At 43.7% G+C, this 15,821-nt stretch overlaps 1 protein-coding gene across 2 annotated transcripts in view; it reads right to left on the minus strand.

Moving 5' to 3' along the window:
• Positions 1 to 6,872: 6,872 nt before the first annotated feature.
• ADI1 (acireductone dioxygenase 1) overlaps positions 6,873 to 15,821 on the minus strand; it is a 31,167-nt gene continuing 22,218 nt past the window's right edge. For both annotated transcript variants that reach the window (XM_029595795.1, XM_029595794.1), the window contains exon 4: positions 6,873 to 8,447. In XM_029595795.1, the coding sequence (XP_029451655.1) occupies positions 8,328 to 8,447 (120 nt within the window). In that variant the 3' untranslated portion in view covers positions 6,873 to 8,327. The remainder of the gene's footprint in view (positions 8,448 to 15,821) is intronic.

The following is a 15,821-nucleotide window of genomic DNA, read 5'->3' on the forward strand; positions in this document are numbered from 1 at the left end:
AGACAGGCAGATATGGTTCCTATTCATAAAAGTGGAAGTGAAGAGGAAGCTGGGAATTACAGGCCAGTTAGTCTGTCCTCTGTGGTGAGCAAATTAATGGAATCGCTGCTAAAACAGAGGATAGTGCAGTTTCTGGAATTCAATGGATTGCAAGATCCGAGGCAGCATGGTTTTACCAGAGGTAGTCTTGTCAGACGAATCTAATCAATTTGTTTGGAATCAGTTGGATTAGAGGAGAGCACTAGATGCAGTGCACCTGTTTGAAGGGTAGAACCCAACTCTTCCTACCTAAGGCCCATTGTTTGGGTTCAGGCTGTCTCCCCCTCTTATTACCAATAGCACTGTAGTTATTGTACCCGTTGGTCCCCTTTTGTGTTAGGGAGCAGCCTATAGCTAAGGATTCACCCACTTGTGAGGAATACAATTCTGCTTGTCCTTTGAGAAAGCAGAGTTGCTTACCTGTAATAGGTGTTCTCCTAGGACAGCAGGATGTTAGTCCTCACGAAACCCACCACTACCCCACGAAGTTGGGTTTCTTCTATGGTTTATTTTTATCGTAATTCTATGTTACGAGACTAAAGAGGGACTCCGCGTGGATGCATATATTAGGGTATGCTGGCTATGCTCAGTGTACCTAGTCAAAGTTCCAGAAACTTTGATATCTGTGCTGGGCTCTGTGCTGGGCTGGGCTTCTGTGCTGGGCTCCATCCGATGATGTCACCCATGTGTGAGGACTAACATTCTGCTCTCCTAGGAGAACACCTGTTACAAGTCTGCTTTATTTTCCAGCACGGTTTTAATTTCATGCACTCTAATATTTTTGTTTTATAAGCCAGTAGTAAATTCAAGCAACAGCCGTTGCATAATTTAGCAGGCAAGGTCAACACAAATTTAAAATTAGTCCTTGCTTTGAAATAGTTCACATAGGCCTCGTTGAAAAATACATTGAGGCCAATATTTAAATCCATTTAGCCAGCTAACTCACAAGTTATCTTGCTAAATGGGGAATTTTGGCTATGCTCCAGTACTTATTTGGCTAAAATGTAGCCGAATACAGAGTGTTACGTGTTGGGGTTGTTAGCTGAATAACTTATCTGACTAACTCCAGCTGGAAGTACCCAGGCCTGGGTTGTGGTAGCTGTGTACCATGATCCAGGCTGACCATTTTGATTTGCAAGGTAACAGGAGGGTTAGGGTTGAGGGGAGCACTGGAGAGTTAATTTGGGAACATAAAGGGTAAGCTGGGGAGTGGGCAGCAGACAGCCTGCTTCAACTTCAGACTTTTAAAATCTGGCAGAGGGGTTTTGGGAAAGGGGAATAATCTTGGTCCACTCAGGACCATGAGTTTCTGCTTGGGAGCAGGGAGCAGTTTGTTTTTTTAACAGTAGCACTACTTAATGAGGCCAGATAACCTTAGACCTAACAGGCACTATTCAAAAATAGCCACAGATTATCTGAGTTAAGGTAACCTGATCACTCTAATTGGGAATATTCAGTACCCTGCTGAAGAGCCAGGGTAACTTCTTTGGCTAAATTATTATTTATTTATTTTTAACATTGGCCCTGCATTCCGCTGAATATCCAGGAAAACGTCTCTAGCTAAATTATCCTTTTTTTTTTTTTTTTTTTAACATTGGCCTTATTCGATCTGACATTGGGCACTGAGTCAGAAGTAACAACATGGGCATCATTTGAGCACTGTCATATGCAAATTATACCTGTATACCCTCAACAGCAGCAACAAAAAAAATAGTCCCATTACAGCTACTGTTTTTGTGTCAATGCAGATAATTTTGTTTTTTGGTGCCTCACACCCAACCAAATCAGTGCAGAAGATCAGAACCTGGCTGCAAAGAAACAAGTGAGGAAGCACCACCAAGCACTTCAGCTTTATTGCAATAATATAACATTAGGTGGCTCTAAAAGTAATCCCACCACCACTGCAGTTTGTAACGCCTCTGTTGGCGAGAGGTGGGGATGTGTTATCTGGCTTTAGTAATGACCCCATCCCTACCTTCCATCAGAAATTCTACAGCACTTTGTAAAAAAAAAAAAAAAAAAATTATCCCAACCTGCTACTTTTGCATTCCATGTCTGTGTAGAACACGTTACAGCACTTTGTGCTGTTTTTCATAAACAGAACAGTAAGATGCTTCTTTGTTATTAAACATGTTCAACCCTACTGCGTGTGATCACTTATTTAAAAAATTGATATCCTGCTATAAGCAAAGTTCAAAGCAGTTTACAGTAAAAACACTTTCCCCAGCTGTTTCACCTTTCTTCACATTCCACCCAGTCACTATTGCAGAGGGCTTGGGAGATATTTAGCTCCACGCTGCAGCGGTTTACCCCTAGGAATGCCTTCTCACACCCAACTCCTCGCTGCTGTGGTAAATCCAAAAAGAGGAGAGCGCAACAGCTACAACTCATTTCTTTACCCTCGCTTCCCTCTCCCACATACTTACTCTTTCTTTCCCACCTCTAGTGTGCGCAGCGGTGCCTGCCTGCTACCATTTTGTCCCTGTCTTTTCTACATTAGGAATGGAAGCAAGCTGGGGGAAGGTAAAGGAGCCCCCCCCTTGCCTTCCTTTAACATATTCAACTATTTTCCACCCCCTTTGACCTCCAGTTTTGTCTCTCACAACTCCTCTTCTTTCAAAGTTGCACGGACTCCTCCTACCATGCACGCTATACCAGTGCTTCTTCCTGCCAATTGCTGCAGCCACCGTGGGTGGTTTTCCAACTGGTTTTCCAACCTTCCTAGGCCAGAGCCGGACAGGTATTTCTTCTCAACTGTCATCTTTTGGAGGGTGCGGGACCAGAAAGGAGAAACATTGGCCTATAGCCACCATTAAGCCCATCCCAGCATTGCGAGGCACTAAAAACACAACATGGAATCACAATATCTATACAGAGTGCAGCTGTGGAACCCCAGCCGCTACTGCTACCTTTCGCTTCATTTTGTATAAGAACATAAGAAATTGTCATGCTGGGTCAGACCAAGGGTCCATCAAGCCCAGCATCCTGTTTCCAACAGAGGCCAAAACCAGGCCACAAGAACCTGGCAATTACCCAAACACTAAGAAGATCCCATGCTACTGGTTCTCTCACTGAACTCCTATAACCTTCCTCCTTCTATCCAACCCCACACAGCTCCTTTACTGCCTCTCCCTTCAGCCTCCACATAATTCCCCCCTACTACCTTCTCACTTCCAAGCACAACCCTTGCCTATAGTCTGCACCCCAAACTGGACCATGCCCTACTCACTAACCTTAAGCAAACATTACACACAAACTACATGTAATACACAGGCACAGATTTCAATTTTTTCCACCTGTAGGCGCTTGTCAGTGACAGTGTTTCCACCCCACCACTTCCTAGGTTGGATCAGACATGGCCTGAACATGACAACCTATCACAGCTTATGGCAGTGGGTGGGATGGTACCAGAAAGAACCCCCATGCTTGAAACACTGCTTCCCTCAAGTGGACAGATATCTGTAACTTAATTGTTCCCAAAATGTTATCACCCTGCACCCAGGCTTAATAGGGCCTGTGCAGAAATCTAAACTTGAACAGTGTTCCAGAGAATTCAATTCATGTATTTCCTCTCTCTTACATGCTGCTGCTTAAACCTGCTATGCACATGGTCTAAAAGGATGTTTATCACTGTAGTGTTCAGTAGAACTGAGCCACCTGTGAGTAGTAGCAGTTTGCCAAGAAAAGTTTAAATAAGGACGTGTGCTTCCCTAAGCCCGTACTGCATGGTGACATGAGCAGGTGGGGCAATCCTTCTCCAGCTGTAAATCTCAATGCTAAGGGGGTCTATATTCCAGAAACGATAAGGTGGAAGAAGATAGGGAAGCACTCTATTCTGCAGCCTAAAAGCAGGTGCAGGATTTGCAAGCCATGCAAATCTCATTTACACAAAAGCCCCAAGCGCTGCACCAACCCTGCTGATGTAGTTCTTTTTTTTTTAAACACTGGCATTTAACATCCATTCAGATTTATCTGAATACGGGACACCACGAATTGCTGAAATAGAATTTCAAGATGCAGAAAGATTTCCAAAGAAGCAGCAGCAGTAAATACATTTTCACTCAGTGATCAGTGTGACTCAAAAAGATCATCAATTGTAGTTTACGAAATAAACTTGTGAATTAGAAATGGCATTATGAAAAGCCTCTCAAAACTGAGAATTTACCCAACATTTCCTACAAACCTTTTGGTGTTTGGATGCCACCATTGTAGCAGAGAACACATCCTCATTCCCAATGCAGCAAGGTGCATGAGCAGGGAGGAAGTCAAGCAGTAGCTTTGACGAATGAGCAAACATGTGTATGAAATGGCTGAGAATCGATTGGCTACATCCAATAAAGTACTAATTATTATAAGCCAGCACAAAAAAATGCAGAATTAAAATATTTTATTAGAAACAGGGGTTCAAGCTTTCAATATAATCACAGTAAGTTGTGGATTAGAGAGGAAGTAGATTTATTAAAACCTAAATGTCTAAAATTTCTGTGATAAATTACACATTAAATGCAGCTTTTCACAAAGAGGTTCCCCAGGTGAGTGTTAAAGCAGCTGAACTGCACACTCTCTCTGCAATCGGTAGGCTTCACATAATCCAACATACTGACCCTCTACAACTACAGATCAGTATGAAACGTGGAGTAGAAAAATATTTAGGAAAAAAAAAAACAGGCACCAACCAAAATTTTTAGGTGCAAAAGAAAAAAAAAAAAAGCATATCCTTATAAAAACTTTAAAAACCAAATAAATTCTATTATTTTGCATTATTTTTAGTCTTACATTTTCTTAGCACTTCCCTTATCTCCCACTTCAGTTCCCTTTCTGTACAGCCCTGCAGCAAGGCACAGCCCCAGGCAAATTCATGGCAGCTCCTCTCAACCTGGGGCCATTAGAAAGGGCCAAAGTGGCCGCATCTTTCTTTGGGTCCAGCTTGCCTGAGGGGCCCGAAACGCCATACCTTGCCGGTTTCCGGATCAGCTGTGTCGGTGACGTCCGAGAAGGAGGAGCCGGGTAGACTATTAAAACCTGTCTACCCCGGCGGACGTTGCCGCATCTTTCTTTGGGTCCAGCTTGCCTGAGGGGCCCGAAACGCCATACCTTGCCGGTTTCCGGATCAGCTTGTGTCGGTGACGTCCGAGAAGGAGGAGCCGGGTAGACTATTAAAACCTGTCTACCCCGGCGGACGTTGCCGCATCTTTCTTTGGGTCCAGCTTGCCTGAGGGGCCCGAAACGCCATACCTTGCCGGTTTCCGGATCAGCTGTGTCGGTGACGTCCGAGAAGGAGGAGCCGGGTAGACTATTAAAACCTGTCTACCCCGGCGCGACGCCGCTGGCGCGACGGTTAAGCCGCGCGCGGTGAAGGGGCGCGCACGGCTTTGTCCGGCTTCGTCCGGATCGGACGGCATTGGGCGGCAATGGATGAAATTTCTGAATGAGAAGATGCGGTCTTAGTGCACGGCGGCAAGTTAAGTAAAACCGTTTTTCCTCCTTGTTTGATTTGGGAACAGACTTGTTTATTATTTCTTGGTGAAGAGGCTATTAATTATAACTGAATTACTCTGGGAGTTTTGCCATGCCTCATTCTAAAAGGAAGGCAAAAATAAGAGAATTATCCATGACCTCTACCCCTGTGAAATTATACCAGTCTACCATTCCTGACTGTTTCCAAACTCCCTCAGAGAGAACACCGGGTGGGGCCGCTAGTAATATGAGCCAGGAGCAGGAGAATATAACTTTGGCCAGTGAAATATCTCTAACCCCCGGTGCCCCGCAGAGACCGGTTCCTCCAGCCAAGGAACCTGAAAAAGCTATATCATCAGCGGAAGCTATACCTGAATCTCCTAGAGAAGTTGGATTTCCAACAAAGGGCTCTAAGGACAATGAAAATCAAAAGTCCTGGGAGGGCAAGGGAAGCTTGGATCCAGGACGAGGAACTGAGTGTTTGCAACAACTTGGAGAAACAGTATCAAAGAAAGAAATGTCAGAAATAATGGAGATAACTCCTAAGAAACTTACTCTAGAAGAGTTGGGTCTGATGATTATGAAAATGCAAAAATCGATAAATAATTTGACTCTGAATGTGCAGGAAGTTCTGAATAAGAATGTTTGTATGCAAAGTAACATAGAATGTTTAGAAAAAAATACTACTGTTTTAGATGAGAAACTGGGAGAAATAAAGAAAATTCAGGTCAACCTAATAAAGTCAGTTCAAGAACATGAAGGGAAATTAGAAATGATAGAGAATCAGAATAGGAAACTGAATTTAAGAATACTAAACTTTCCTATAGTCCATCTGGCGACACCAGTAGACTTGTTTAATAGTTATTTAAAAAACATTTTAAAGTATTCTGAAAACTCAATTCCTAAACTAACTAAATCCTATTACTTACTACAACAACAGAGTAAGGAAAATGACAATGTTAAATCTAGGGAAAGTTTTAACCTGACAGAATTTCTGGAAAAATCATACGAATCAAATATTGAAAATAGAGCAACCCTTTTGGTGCAGTTTCAATCTCAAGCAGAGAGAGACGAGGTGTTAAAACTTCATTTCGGACAACAAAAACAAAACTTCTATGGTGCTCCAGTAAGAATATTCCCTGACGTTATTCGCACAACACAGATAAGGAGAAAAAATTTTATAGCACTTCGGAAGGAAGTACAAGAGAAGGGAGCACAATTCTCCTTACGATATCCATGCAAGTGCTATATAAAATATCAAGGAAATTCATATATCTTTAATTTCCCAGACCAATTACGTGCATTTCTTGATACTCACTCCTAAGGGTTGTATGAAAAAGTGGGATAAATGAAAAATATGAGGGAGTACAAGGAGGTACAAGTGTGTAATATTTTTCTTTAATTTTGCTCCAATTGTTTACAAACTTGTCAAAGTTCACTAATATTATTCTTATATTATCCTAGTTACTGATACAGTTTGAGGATATTTTTGTATTATAAGTGAATTTTTCTCAGTTTCTTTTTTCCTTACCTCTGTATCAGAATTACTGTTTGTAATACACTAAGAAATGCAATAAAAATTAAAATTAAAAAAAAAAAGAAAGGGCCAAAGTTTAGGTGTACTGCATGGGAATCCCCCTCCCCCGCATATGTGATGATGTGGATGAAATACAAACTAATCCATGGATCCACTTTTAAATCCTTACTCATAGGCCCAGTTACCACCGTGCTTGCAATATGCCAGCACAGAAGGAGCTGAGACGGGTTGCTGGGTCTGGTGCACATGACTAATGTCATTTCAAATGCGCAGGGTATAAGGTGAGCTAGGGATGCAAGGTGGCTGCATGGGAGTGCGGGGAGGGTGGCATGTGTAAGGCAAAAGACTGGGCCGTCTTGTTTTTTTCCACTCTGATGACTGTTCACCCTAACTAATGTACAGGGCACCTCCTTACACAAGACAAAGCAAAATTAGAAGCATCCCTTTCTGCATGTTATAAAAAGAGATTCAGGTTAATTTTAAAACAAGCGCGCAGGCAAATATACCTGGAATTTTAAATCATGCGCACATTATGCACATAAGATTTAAAATACGCCTAGCGCGTGTATGTGTGCTCCCAATTTTAAGCCGCTAATCGAGGAAACGTACTTCGCTGATCTGCCTTAAGAAATTATCAGCTTTAACGCGTACAGGTAAGCGGATTTTAAAATATGCTCGTGCAAGGGCCAGTCCCAGTTTTCCCAATCTATCTCAAGGTCATCCAGGCCCATCTGGTTCTTCAGGCTGCATGCCCCCTAGCTGCCCTGGAAACCTTACCCTGTCGGTAAGCCCTAAAATACGATGTCTGCAGACTCGCTCCTCCTCCTCAGGAGGAAAAGTAAATAAACACGGCTAACGAGCTGCCACGCTCTGCGACCTCCAGTTTTAAAATACAGAGTTACGCATACAACTGTTGGCTCCATCCTGCCCCAAACTCCACCCCCCGTTTTTGTTTTTTTTTTTTTAAACTCGCACACATATGTGCATAATTTTCTGGCTTTTAAAATATGCGTTGCTCGTGCACGGCCCAGATACTCACATATGGGCTTTTTAGGGCAAGCAACACTTTTAAAATTCGGTCCTTTGGTAATAATCCTGAAGCAGGGCGAGTACCCTACTACATGGACTTTTTAATCTGGAAAATCGATTATGCATATATTACATCAGTGCAAGAAGTTACACTATACTAAATATTGAGGTGTCATTTAGGAATCTGGCAAGTGGCACTGCTTTTTTCTTTTTTGTACAGGTTTCCATTTTCTTAAATTCTGATGACACTTGAGCAGCAGAGTCATTACGCTGTCAGTGCTAATCCATGCACATACTGCTGGCGGGCATCAAAATGGTCAGCTGGCCGATTGTACGGTGTCCAAACTGGGTCTCCCACAAAAAGTCTCATGGCTTTCACGTAATCCTACAGACAAGTAAAAAGAAAAGACGTTAACAGTGAAGCTGTTTCCTTTTCTAATAAACTACTGGAACCAGATTTTAGGACAAGGAAAACAAAAAAAAAAAGAAGCAAGAAGACGCTGAAGGCTAAAAGAACCGGCAAATTGGTATCTCAAGGAGCTAAGCTTGTAAAACCACTTCACACGTCCAAGCTGGATATTTAAGTTGCAGTCTCTCATTTTCCTAACATACGGGTCGATACAGTAAAGTGTGCTCCGGCAGAGTGCACTGTTAGCCCGGGTTTGGCCGCGCGTTTTCGACGCGCTATTTTTACCCCTTATACAGTAAGGGGTAATAGTGCGTCGAAAAAGTGCAGCCAACCCCCCCCCGCAAAAAAAAAAAAAACTAATAGCGACCGCAACATGCAAATGCATGTTGATGGGCCTATTAGTCATTCCGGCACGAAACAGAAAGCAAAATGTGCAGCTAAGCCGCACATTTTACTTTCAGAAATTAACGCCTGCCAAAGGCAGGCGTTAATTTCTGCCTGCACCAGGAAAGTGTACAGAAAAGCAGAAAACATTTTTAAAAAATTAAAAATCTGCCCACGGCCCGCAGGTTGGAAGACGGACGCTCAATTTTGCCGGTGTCCGTTTTCCGAACCCGTGGCTGTCAGCAAGTTCGAGAACAGATGCCGGTAAAATTGAGCGTCGGCTGTCAAACCCGCTGACAGCCGCCACTTCTGTCAAAAAGGAGGCGCTAGGGATGTGCTAGTGTCCCTAGCACCTCCTTTTACCGCGGGCAGATACTGAATCGCGCGCCCAGGACACTGGCCTGTGCGTGCGTCGGGAGAGCGGGCGCTCGCCGGCTCTCCCGCACTTCTTTCTGTATCGGCCCGATAGCTTGTTGTAAACTTTTAACACTTTACAGTTAATAGTGCAAGTGTTTTAAATATGTCCATGCTGTGCGTTAGTGCTAGAGTGTTTTTGTTTCATTTTCCTTAACTTCTGCTGTTTTAGGGCTACAAAATGAAAGCAAGTGCTGCGGAAAGCTGAAAGAAACCTCAGCTTGGCACCACAGCTACGTCCTGGATTCAAGTTGAAGTGTCAAGCAGAAGAAAATGTTCAGATATATAAATAAGGAAATATTAAGAAGTTCACTAAATGCAAATATATTATTCAAAAACCAGTTTTGTCTTCAGAAACATGCCTATGACTTTCAGGATTCTCGTTATTATGTAACTTGTGACATGTTTGTCATGACTGATTCACGCTATCAGCAATAATTTATCTAGCCTGCCCTACAAAATGATTCGTCTAGATCCAACAGTTAAAACCAGTCCCGTGTATTTTACTAAGTAATGCCCATAGAATCCTAAAGGGTGAACCCCGCAAGATTCAAGATTTTAACCTTAATGCATAAGGCATTAAAGGATAATGGCCCTGGCCGGTTTTGACTCTGCTTTCAAGTTTTATGTGCCACTGCGTTTATTGTAATTTGCATGGGATAGACTTAGTTTTTGGGTAACTGCCAAGTACTTGAGGCCTGGATTGGCCACTGTTGGAGACAGGATGCTGGGCTTGATGGACCCTTGGTCTGACCCAGTATGGCATGTTCTTACGAGATCCCTTCTGGGTGTACCTTACGTCTCTGTGAAACAAGGGCTAGAACTTTTCGGTGACCAGGGCAGTCCTGTGGAATGCTTTGCCAGTCAATTTAAAAACAGAACCGTGTCTGAAGTATTTTAGGAAAAAGCTCAAGGCCCTTCTATTTCTCACACTTTGAAGGGTGAATGAGTTATAGTAAGCTAGGTCATGTCTCTATTTTATTATTTTCTATTTTTATTTTAACCTTTTGGGGTAAATATTTTACTTGGCCTTGTCACATGCAGGTTAGGCTTTCTGATTGCCATTCAGTCGTCATTGCTCTGTTTTGATTTTTATGTAAATTTTATGACTTATGTTTATAAATCACCTAGTATGTTTGATAGGCAAGAAAAACTCAACACAAAACTGAGATACTAATATAAATTTAACATCACCAAGCTACTCAGAGTAAAGGTGTCAGCAAGCCAGTCAGTGTGATTTCAAATAATGGATGCTACCCGGTCAACTAATTCATCCACTGGCTGAATACAAATTAAAAAGTGTGCAATCACTAAATGTTCATAATGACTAAGTCAGTGATTCCAAATATCAAACCATCATTAGACATTTGTAAACCCTATGACCTCAGCCCAACATGGCCGGTGTATTCCGCAACGATATGCTTCTGCAGGGCCGGAATTTAACCTCATAAAGGTTGGTGGAAATGGCTGTCGAACAATTCTTTTGTATGAAGTCAGCATCTCAAAGCTGTTAAAATGGAGGCAGGAAATACATTTTTTAAATAAATAGTTCTGTGGGAATTTTCCGCTACTGCGGAGCAAAGAATTCCTGCAGCATTGTCCGCCCGTGCAGTTGTGCAAAATTTGGCGGGGCCCAGCATGCCATGAGCAGGCCGCGAGCAGAGGCCATCCCAGTCATGGTGAAAATGAAGCAGGCCCAGGCATGCCGCGAGCAGAGGCCGGCCTGCTCACAATGAAGGAGGCGGTCCCGGCTTCCACTCGCAACAAAGATAGTGAGTAAGTGTGAGTGTGTTTAAGACTGCGAGCCTGAAGGGTGAGAGAGTATTTGTGAGGGGGCTGGGTGTGGGTGCCAGAGAGAGGGAGCCAACTGAGATGGAGTGTGTATATGTGTGTGAGAGACTGGGGGCTGGTATGTGTAAAAAAAAAAAAAGGGATTGTGTGTGAGGGTGCACGCGCAAGAGAGAGGGAACTGTACGAGGGGGGTAGGTATGTATGCATGCATGCATGCGAGAGAGAGAAAGAGAGGGAGCCTCTATGATGGGAGGGGTGTGAGTGCGCAAGAGAGAAAGAGAGGGAGCCTCTATGATGGGAGGGGTGTGAGTGCGCAAGAGAGAGAGAAAAAGAGGGAGCGTGTGCAAGCGAGAGAGATGGGGAGTCATGAGAATGAGGCTGTGTGTGTGCGAGAGAGAGAGAGGGAGTCTTATGAAGATGAGGTTGTGTGAAAGAGAGTCTGTATGAGGGGGAGAGAGAGAGAGAGTGTAGGGAACCTGTATAATGGGGAGCCTGTGTGAGAGAGAGAGAGGAACAAAGTGAGCCTGTGTGAGGGGCATTATTAAGAGAGGGGGGTCAAACTGGGAGTGGAGATAAGAGTGGAAGGGATTGAGCCGAGAGGGGGAGGGGAGAGATAGTGGCAGAAGGAGGAGTTGGGGCCCAAGAGGGAAAAGTGAACAGAGACTGGCCAGGGGAGTAGGGAGAGGGTGGAAGAGACACTCTTACAGTGAACATCTAGAGAAATTCTGCTCAAAATATTTAAAACTTTGCATCTTTATTTTCTGTATTACATTTTAAATTAATTTCTTAAAGACTCATGTATATTGTGTTATTTTGACCAATATAAATTATGCAGGATTTTAAGTTTTTTTGTGCAGAACTCCTCCAGGAGTAAATATATAAAAATAAGAGAGCTGCCCTGGGCATCACCAAGACTGCATTCTGCCCTTGTAGCCACCAGAGGGCGCTATGTGATCATAGCAAAGGAAACCATCAAAGTTATCTAAAAACCAAGAACATGCACCATGGATTGTGCTTTACCAGCTAACCCCTAGATTCATCAAAATGCTTTAGCATCGCATGATAAAACACCTGCGGTAAGAGAAAGAGGCATGTTTAGGCTAATTTTTAGAATTATCACATGGTAACACTGCGCTTTGCATAGGTAGTATCGCAAAAGGTTAGTAAAGTTTCACGCCCCGCACGATTTCTATTTCTCAGCTCGCGATGTGGCAAGAGCGAGTCTATTTATAAGGCCCGCATAGTAGTCAACCATTTATCTCTCTATAGGAGGGCCAGCTAATAGCTCAAGGTGAGGTGGTGGTTTAGGGGAGAGAACATTGTAGAAATATCATCTTTGTGAGACTTCTCATTCCAAATGAGGTCAAATCTTCACAGAGGTGTACTGGGCAGTTCGTACGTCTCACTCTGCATGTAAAACTGGCCCCTAAACCACCACCAACACCTCACCTCGAGCTACGGTATTAGCTGGCCCTCGCTCTCTCTCTACTCTACTCCTCTCCCTCCCAAGCCCAGAAATGGCTGAAATGCAATTTACAAAATTTATTGCGAATTGAGTTAAGCCGTTTCGGGCATATCGCACAGCTTAAACCAGGAAAAAAGGTGTGGTTATTTCCGGTGTTAAAACCGTGCGATAGCATACGTTATACTATTGCATGGTGCAATACTGCCCCTCATTTTCATTAATCCTTCCAAAAATGTGCATTTGCGCCATGCGATAGTACAATTATTGTGTGCATTAACGCCATAACGCATTTTGATGAATGACTATTAGTTTGGAGGCTCTGTGTAAACCTAAGCAGTTTTAGGTTCTGGCCAGTCTCTACCAATGAATACACCGAGAGAATTACTCCACAGAAACGCTGAACCAGCACGTATGGCCGGAGTTAGAGATCAGAAGAAGCTACATTTTCCAGTCTGCACAAGCTGGATTCCTACTGATCCCCTACACATAGCTCACCTGAGCCACACATGCAGAATACCAGACAGACCCTCAACCAAATGCAGAACAACTGACCACAAAATGAGAAAATATGCAGCCGAAAATGGAACTGGAAACTCCAAGACAAACTCATGCAGCGCCACACCAGAGAAAAACAGAACTGTATTTCCTTCCTGCTCGTGCCAAATACAAATGAGTTCTGGGATGTGCATTTCCCAAATCTGAGAAAATCAAACAAAAGAATGAGCAGGGACAGAAAAACAAACAAAAGAAAACTTTGATACAGGGGAAACAGGAGAAAAAAAAAAAAAAAGCTGTAGCAGTCAAATATGTGGTACCTGCCACCGGGCCAGAAATGTTATCAATCTGACAAGAGACATTAGTGATCACTACCAGAGTCCTAGAATTATCTATTTCTCTTCGCTACCCTTTTATATTATATTGCAAAGCATGTGTAAATTGTCACGGCAATAGAGTTCCTTGAATCAGAATCGAAAGAGTAAGGAGAAGGTAGGTATGCTTGGAAGGGCGAAGGCAAAACTGGAGCAGAGTGATGCCGTCCTAGCTCTGCATAATGGAAACACATGGCCTCTGAATCTCCCACACTCAGGGCTTGGGACCATAGGCCTCTCAGAAGTATCACATTAATCCCCCTATATATGGCTTTTAGCTTGGTCCCTGCCTTGAAAAAGCATCATGCATTCTCAGCTTTGTTACACTAGCACAGTGCTTCCCAACCTTTACAGGCCCAAAGCACACCTGCATTAACAAAATGTGTGGCTCACCAACCTTCATGGGGCAATGCAAACACAGAAAGGACTCATATAGCCAAAAGAAGAGCTATGGAAACACCGAAAGCCCCACCAGTTTCTTCCAAATTCTAAAAGGACAGACCCACACACACACACACACGAGCTCATCCCAATAGACCAGCTCTCTCTCTACATAAATGCGGGAGAATTTGCTGTGATGAAGGCAGCTGGCTCAGTTAGTTACCTTGGCTGCTGCATGTGGTTGCCAGAGCCCTTTCACTACTGCCCAAAGCACAGACAGGCCAAAACAGTAAGATCTGCGCAAAAAACAGACACTCCTATTGAGCACCCGTTCTCCCAACACGGGTGACCGGCCCACCAGGGCATCCCCTGGTGGGCCGGTCACGCTAGTCACGTGGTCTGCCGAGCGCGGCCGTGACAGAGCCGCGCTCGGCAGACCACGTGGTATTTCCTGGGCGGCAAATCCCCAGGCCGGTGTTCATCGGGAATCCGCCGCTGCATCCACAGCCGACGTGCGCCCGATGCAATATTCAAAATGAGAAAGAAATAGAAGCAGCGTACAAAAGGTTCCTAACGAAAGTGCATCACTTATATGGAAGTACAGACATTTGCAATGCCCGTTTACCGAAAGGAAAGGAATCACCCACGATTTTTTAAGTTGGCCTTTAGCTACTTATGCTCCATGCCACTAATCCCTATATACTTTAGTTAAATCTTATACTGATCTCTTTAAACAACCCTACCCTACAAGGGGGCACATTTACTGAAACAGAGGACCACATTTTTTTTTTTTTGTTTCTCATGAGCCCTTGACTGCGAGTAAACATTTACTCCACCTCCAGAGCTGGAATTAATTTTCTGGCATAAACAAAATGTGCGTTGGGCACCCAGCCCACTTTCCTGCGTCGGGCGATAATAGCTAATGTCTTCGCTTACGAAGAATTTAAACGCGATGGGCGCTATCCCGTACACGTTTGTTAGGACATTCATTTTAGATGCGCTAAGCTCCTTGTGGCATCAGATGCTATTATTGCACGCACAAAACGCGCACTCAACCACAAGTAAACTCGTGTGCTAAGCTGGATGCACCTTACTGCATCGGCCTGAGAGTCGGTCACATCCGGTGCTCAGTGTTCATGCAGCCTGGGGATAAGAGAGGCTGGAAGGACTCGGAGGAAAAACGAGGATGTCTGCAGTGTGGGTTCTGCACAGACTGGGGCCCAGCTATCTGTGCCCTGCATGCTGCCTGTGCTTCAGGAAGACGATGCATGCATGGTTACACAGGTTCTCAGAAAGCTGCTCCTACACGTTTTACAGCCACCGCTGGTGTCTCTTCTTCCTTCATTTCCTATTATTCCCCCCACAAAAAAAGTGTCACAAACCACTTCCAGCGGAACTGGAGAGGGCTCCACAACCACAGTAGTGACCTTGTGTTGAGCCACTCCTGCCTCCGACTGGAATAAACATATTTAGGTCTGTGGTTGCTGGAAGCAAATAAAAGCCGATTCTATTTTTTGGAGAAGCAGTGCTGAGGGGAATATCTGTGGGTAGCGCTTTGGTTCGTGATGAAGAGTTGCTGTCAAAAACCTTTGTTAGGACTATACCTATTTTTTTGGCCTCCAAGTCTCTAATAAACATTGGGTTTTCACATTAGGTATTCTGATTTTTTTCAGACATTTGCCCTACAAAAGCCAAGCCTAAAATGAGCAAATCAAACCCACAGTGTACAACATACATTCTCCTCTTTCCAAAAGCCCTAACCTGCCTGGCACGTAAGCATGCCCAGTCTCTCACTCCCTTGCCAACAAGGCTGGTCACCGCAATGTCCCTAAGCTCAGGCCAACATATTGGACTTTTAGATGAGGCAACTGAGCTAGGTGGAACAAGAGATCCATGATGGGCAGCTAGGAAGGCAACTGAGATTTTTGTTTTATTTAAGGTTTAACCAAAAAGTCATTTAATGCTTCTTTTTCACCCAAACCTGCAATTATTTTTTTTTGTTTATTTTGTTCTGTTTTGGGTTTTTTTACCTTCAGGTCTCAAATC

This window comes from Rhinatrema bivittatum, chromosome 3, assembly GCF_901001135.1.
Source record: "Rhinatrema bivittatum chromosome 3, aRhiBiv1.1, whole genome shotgun sequence".
Classification (NCBI taxonomy): Eukaryota; Metazoa; Chordata; class Amphibia; order Gymnophiona; family Rhinatrematidae; genus Rhinatrema; species Rhinatrema bivittatum.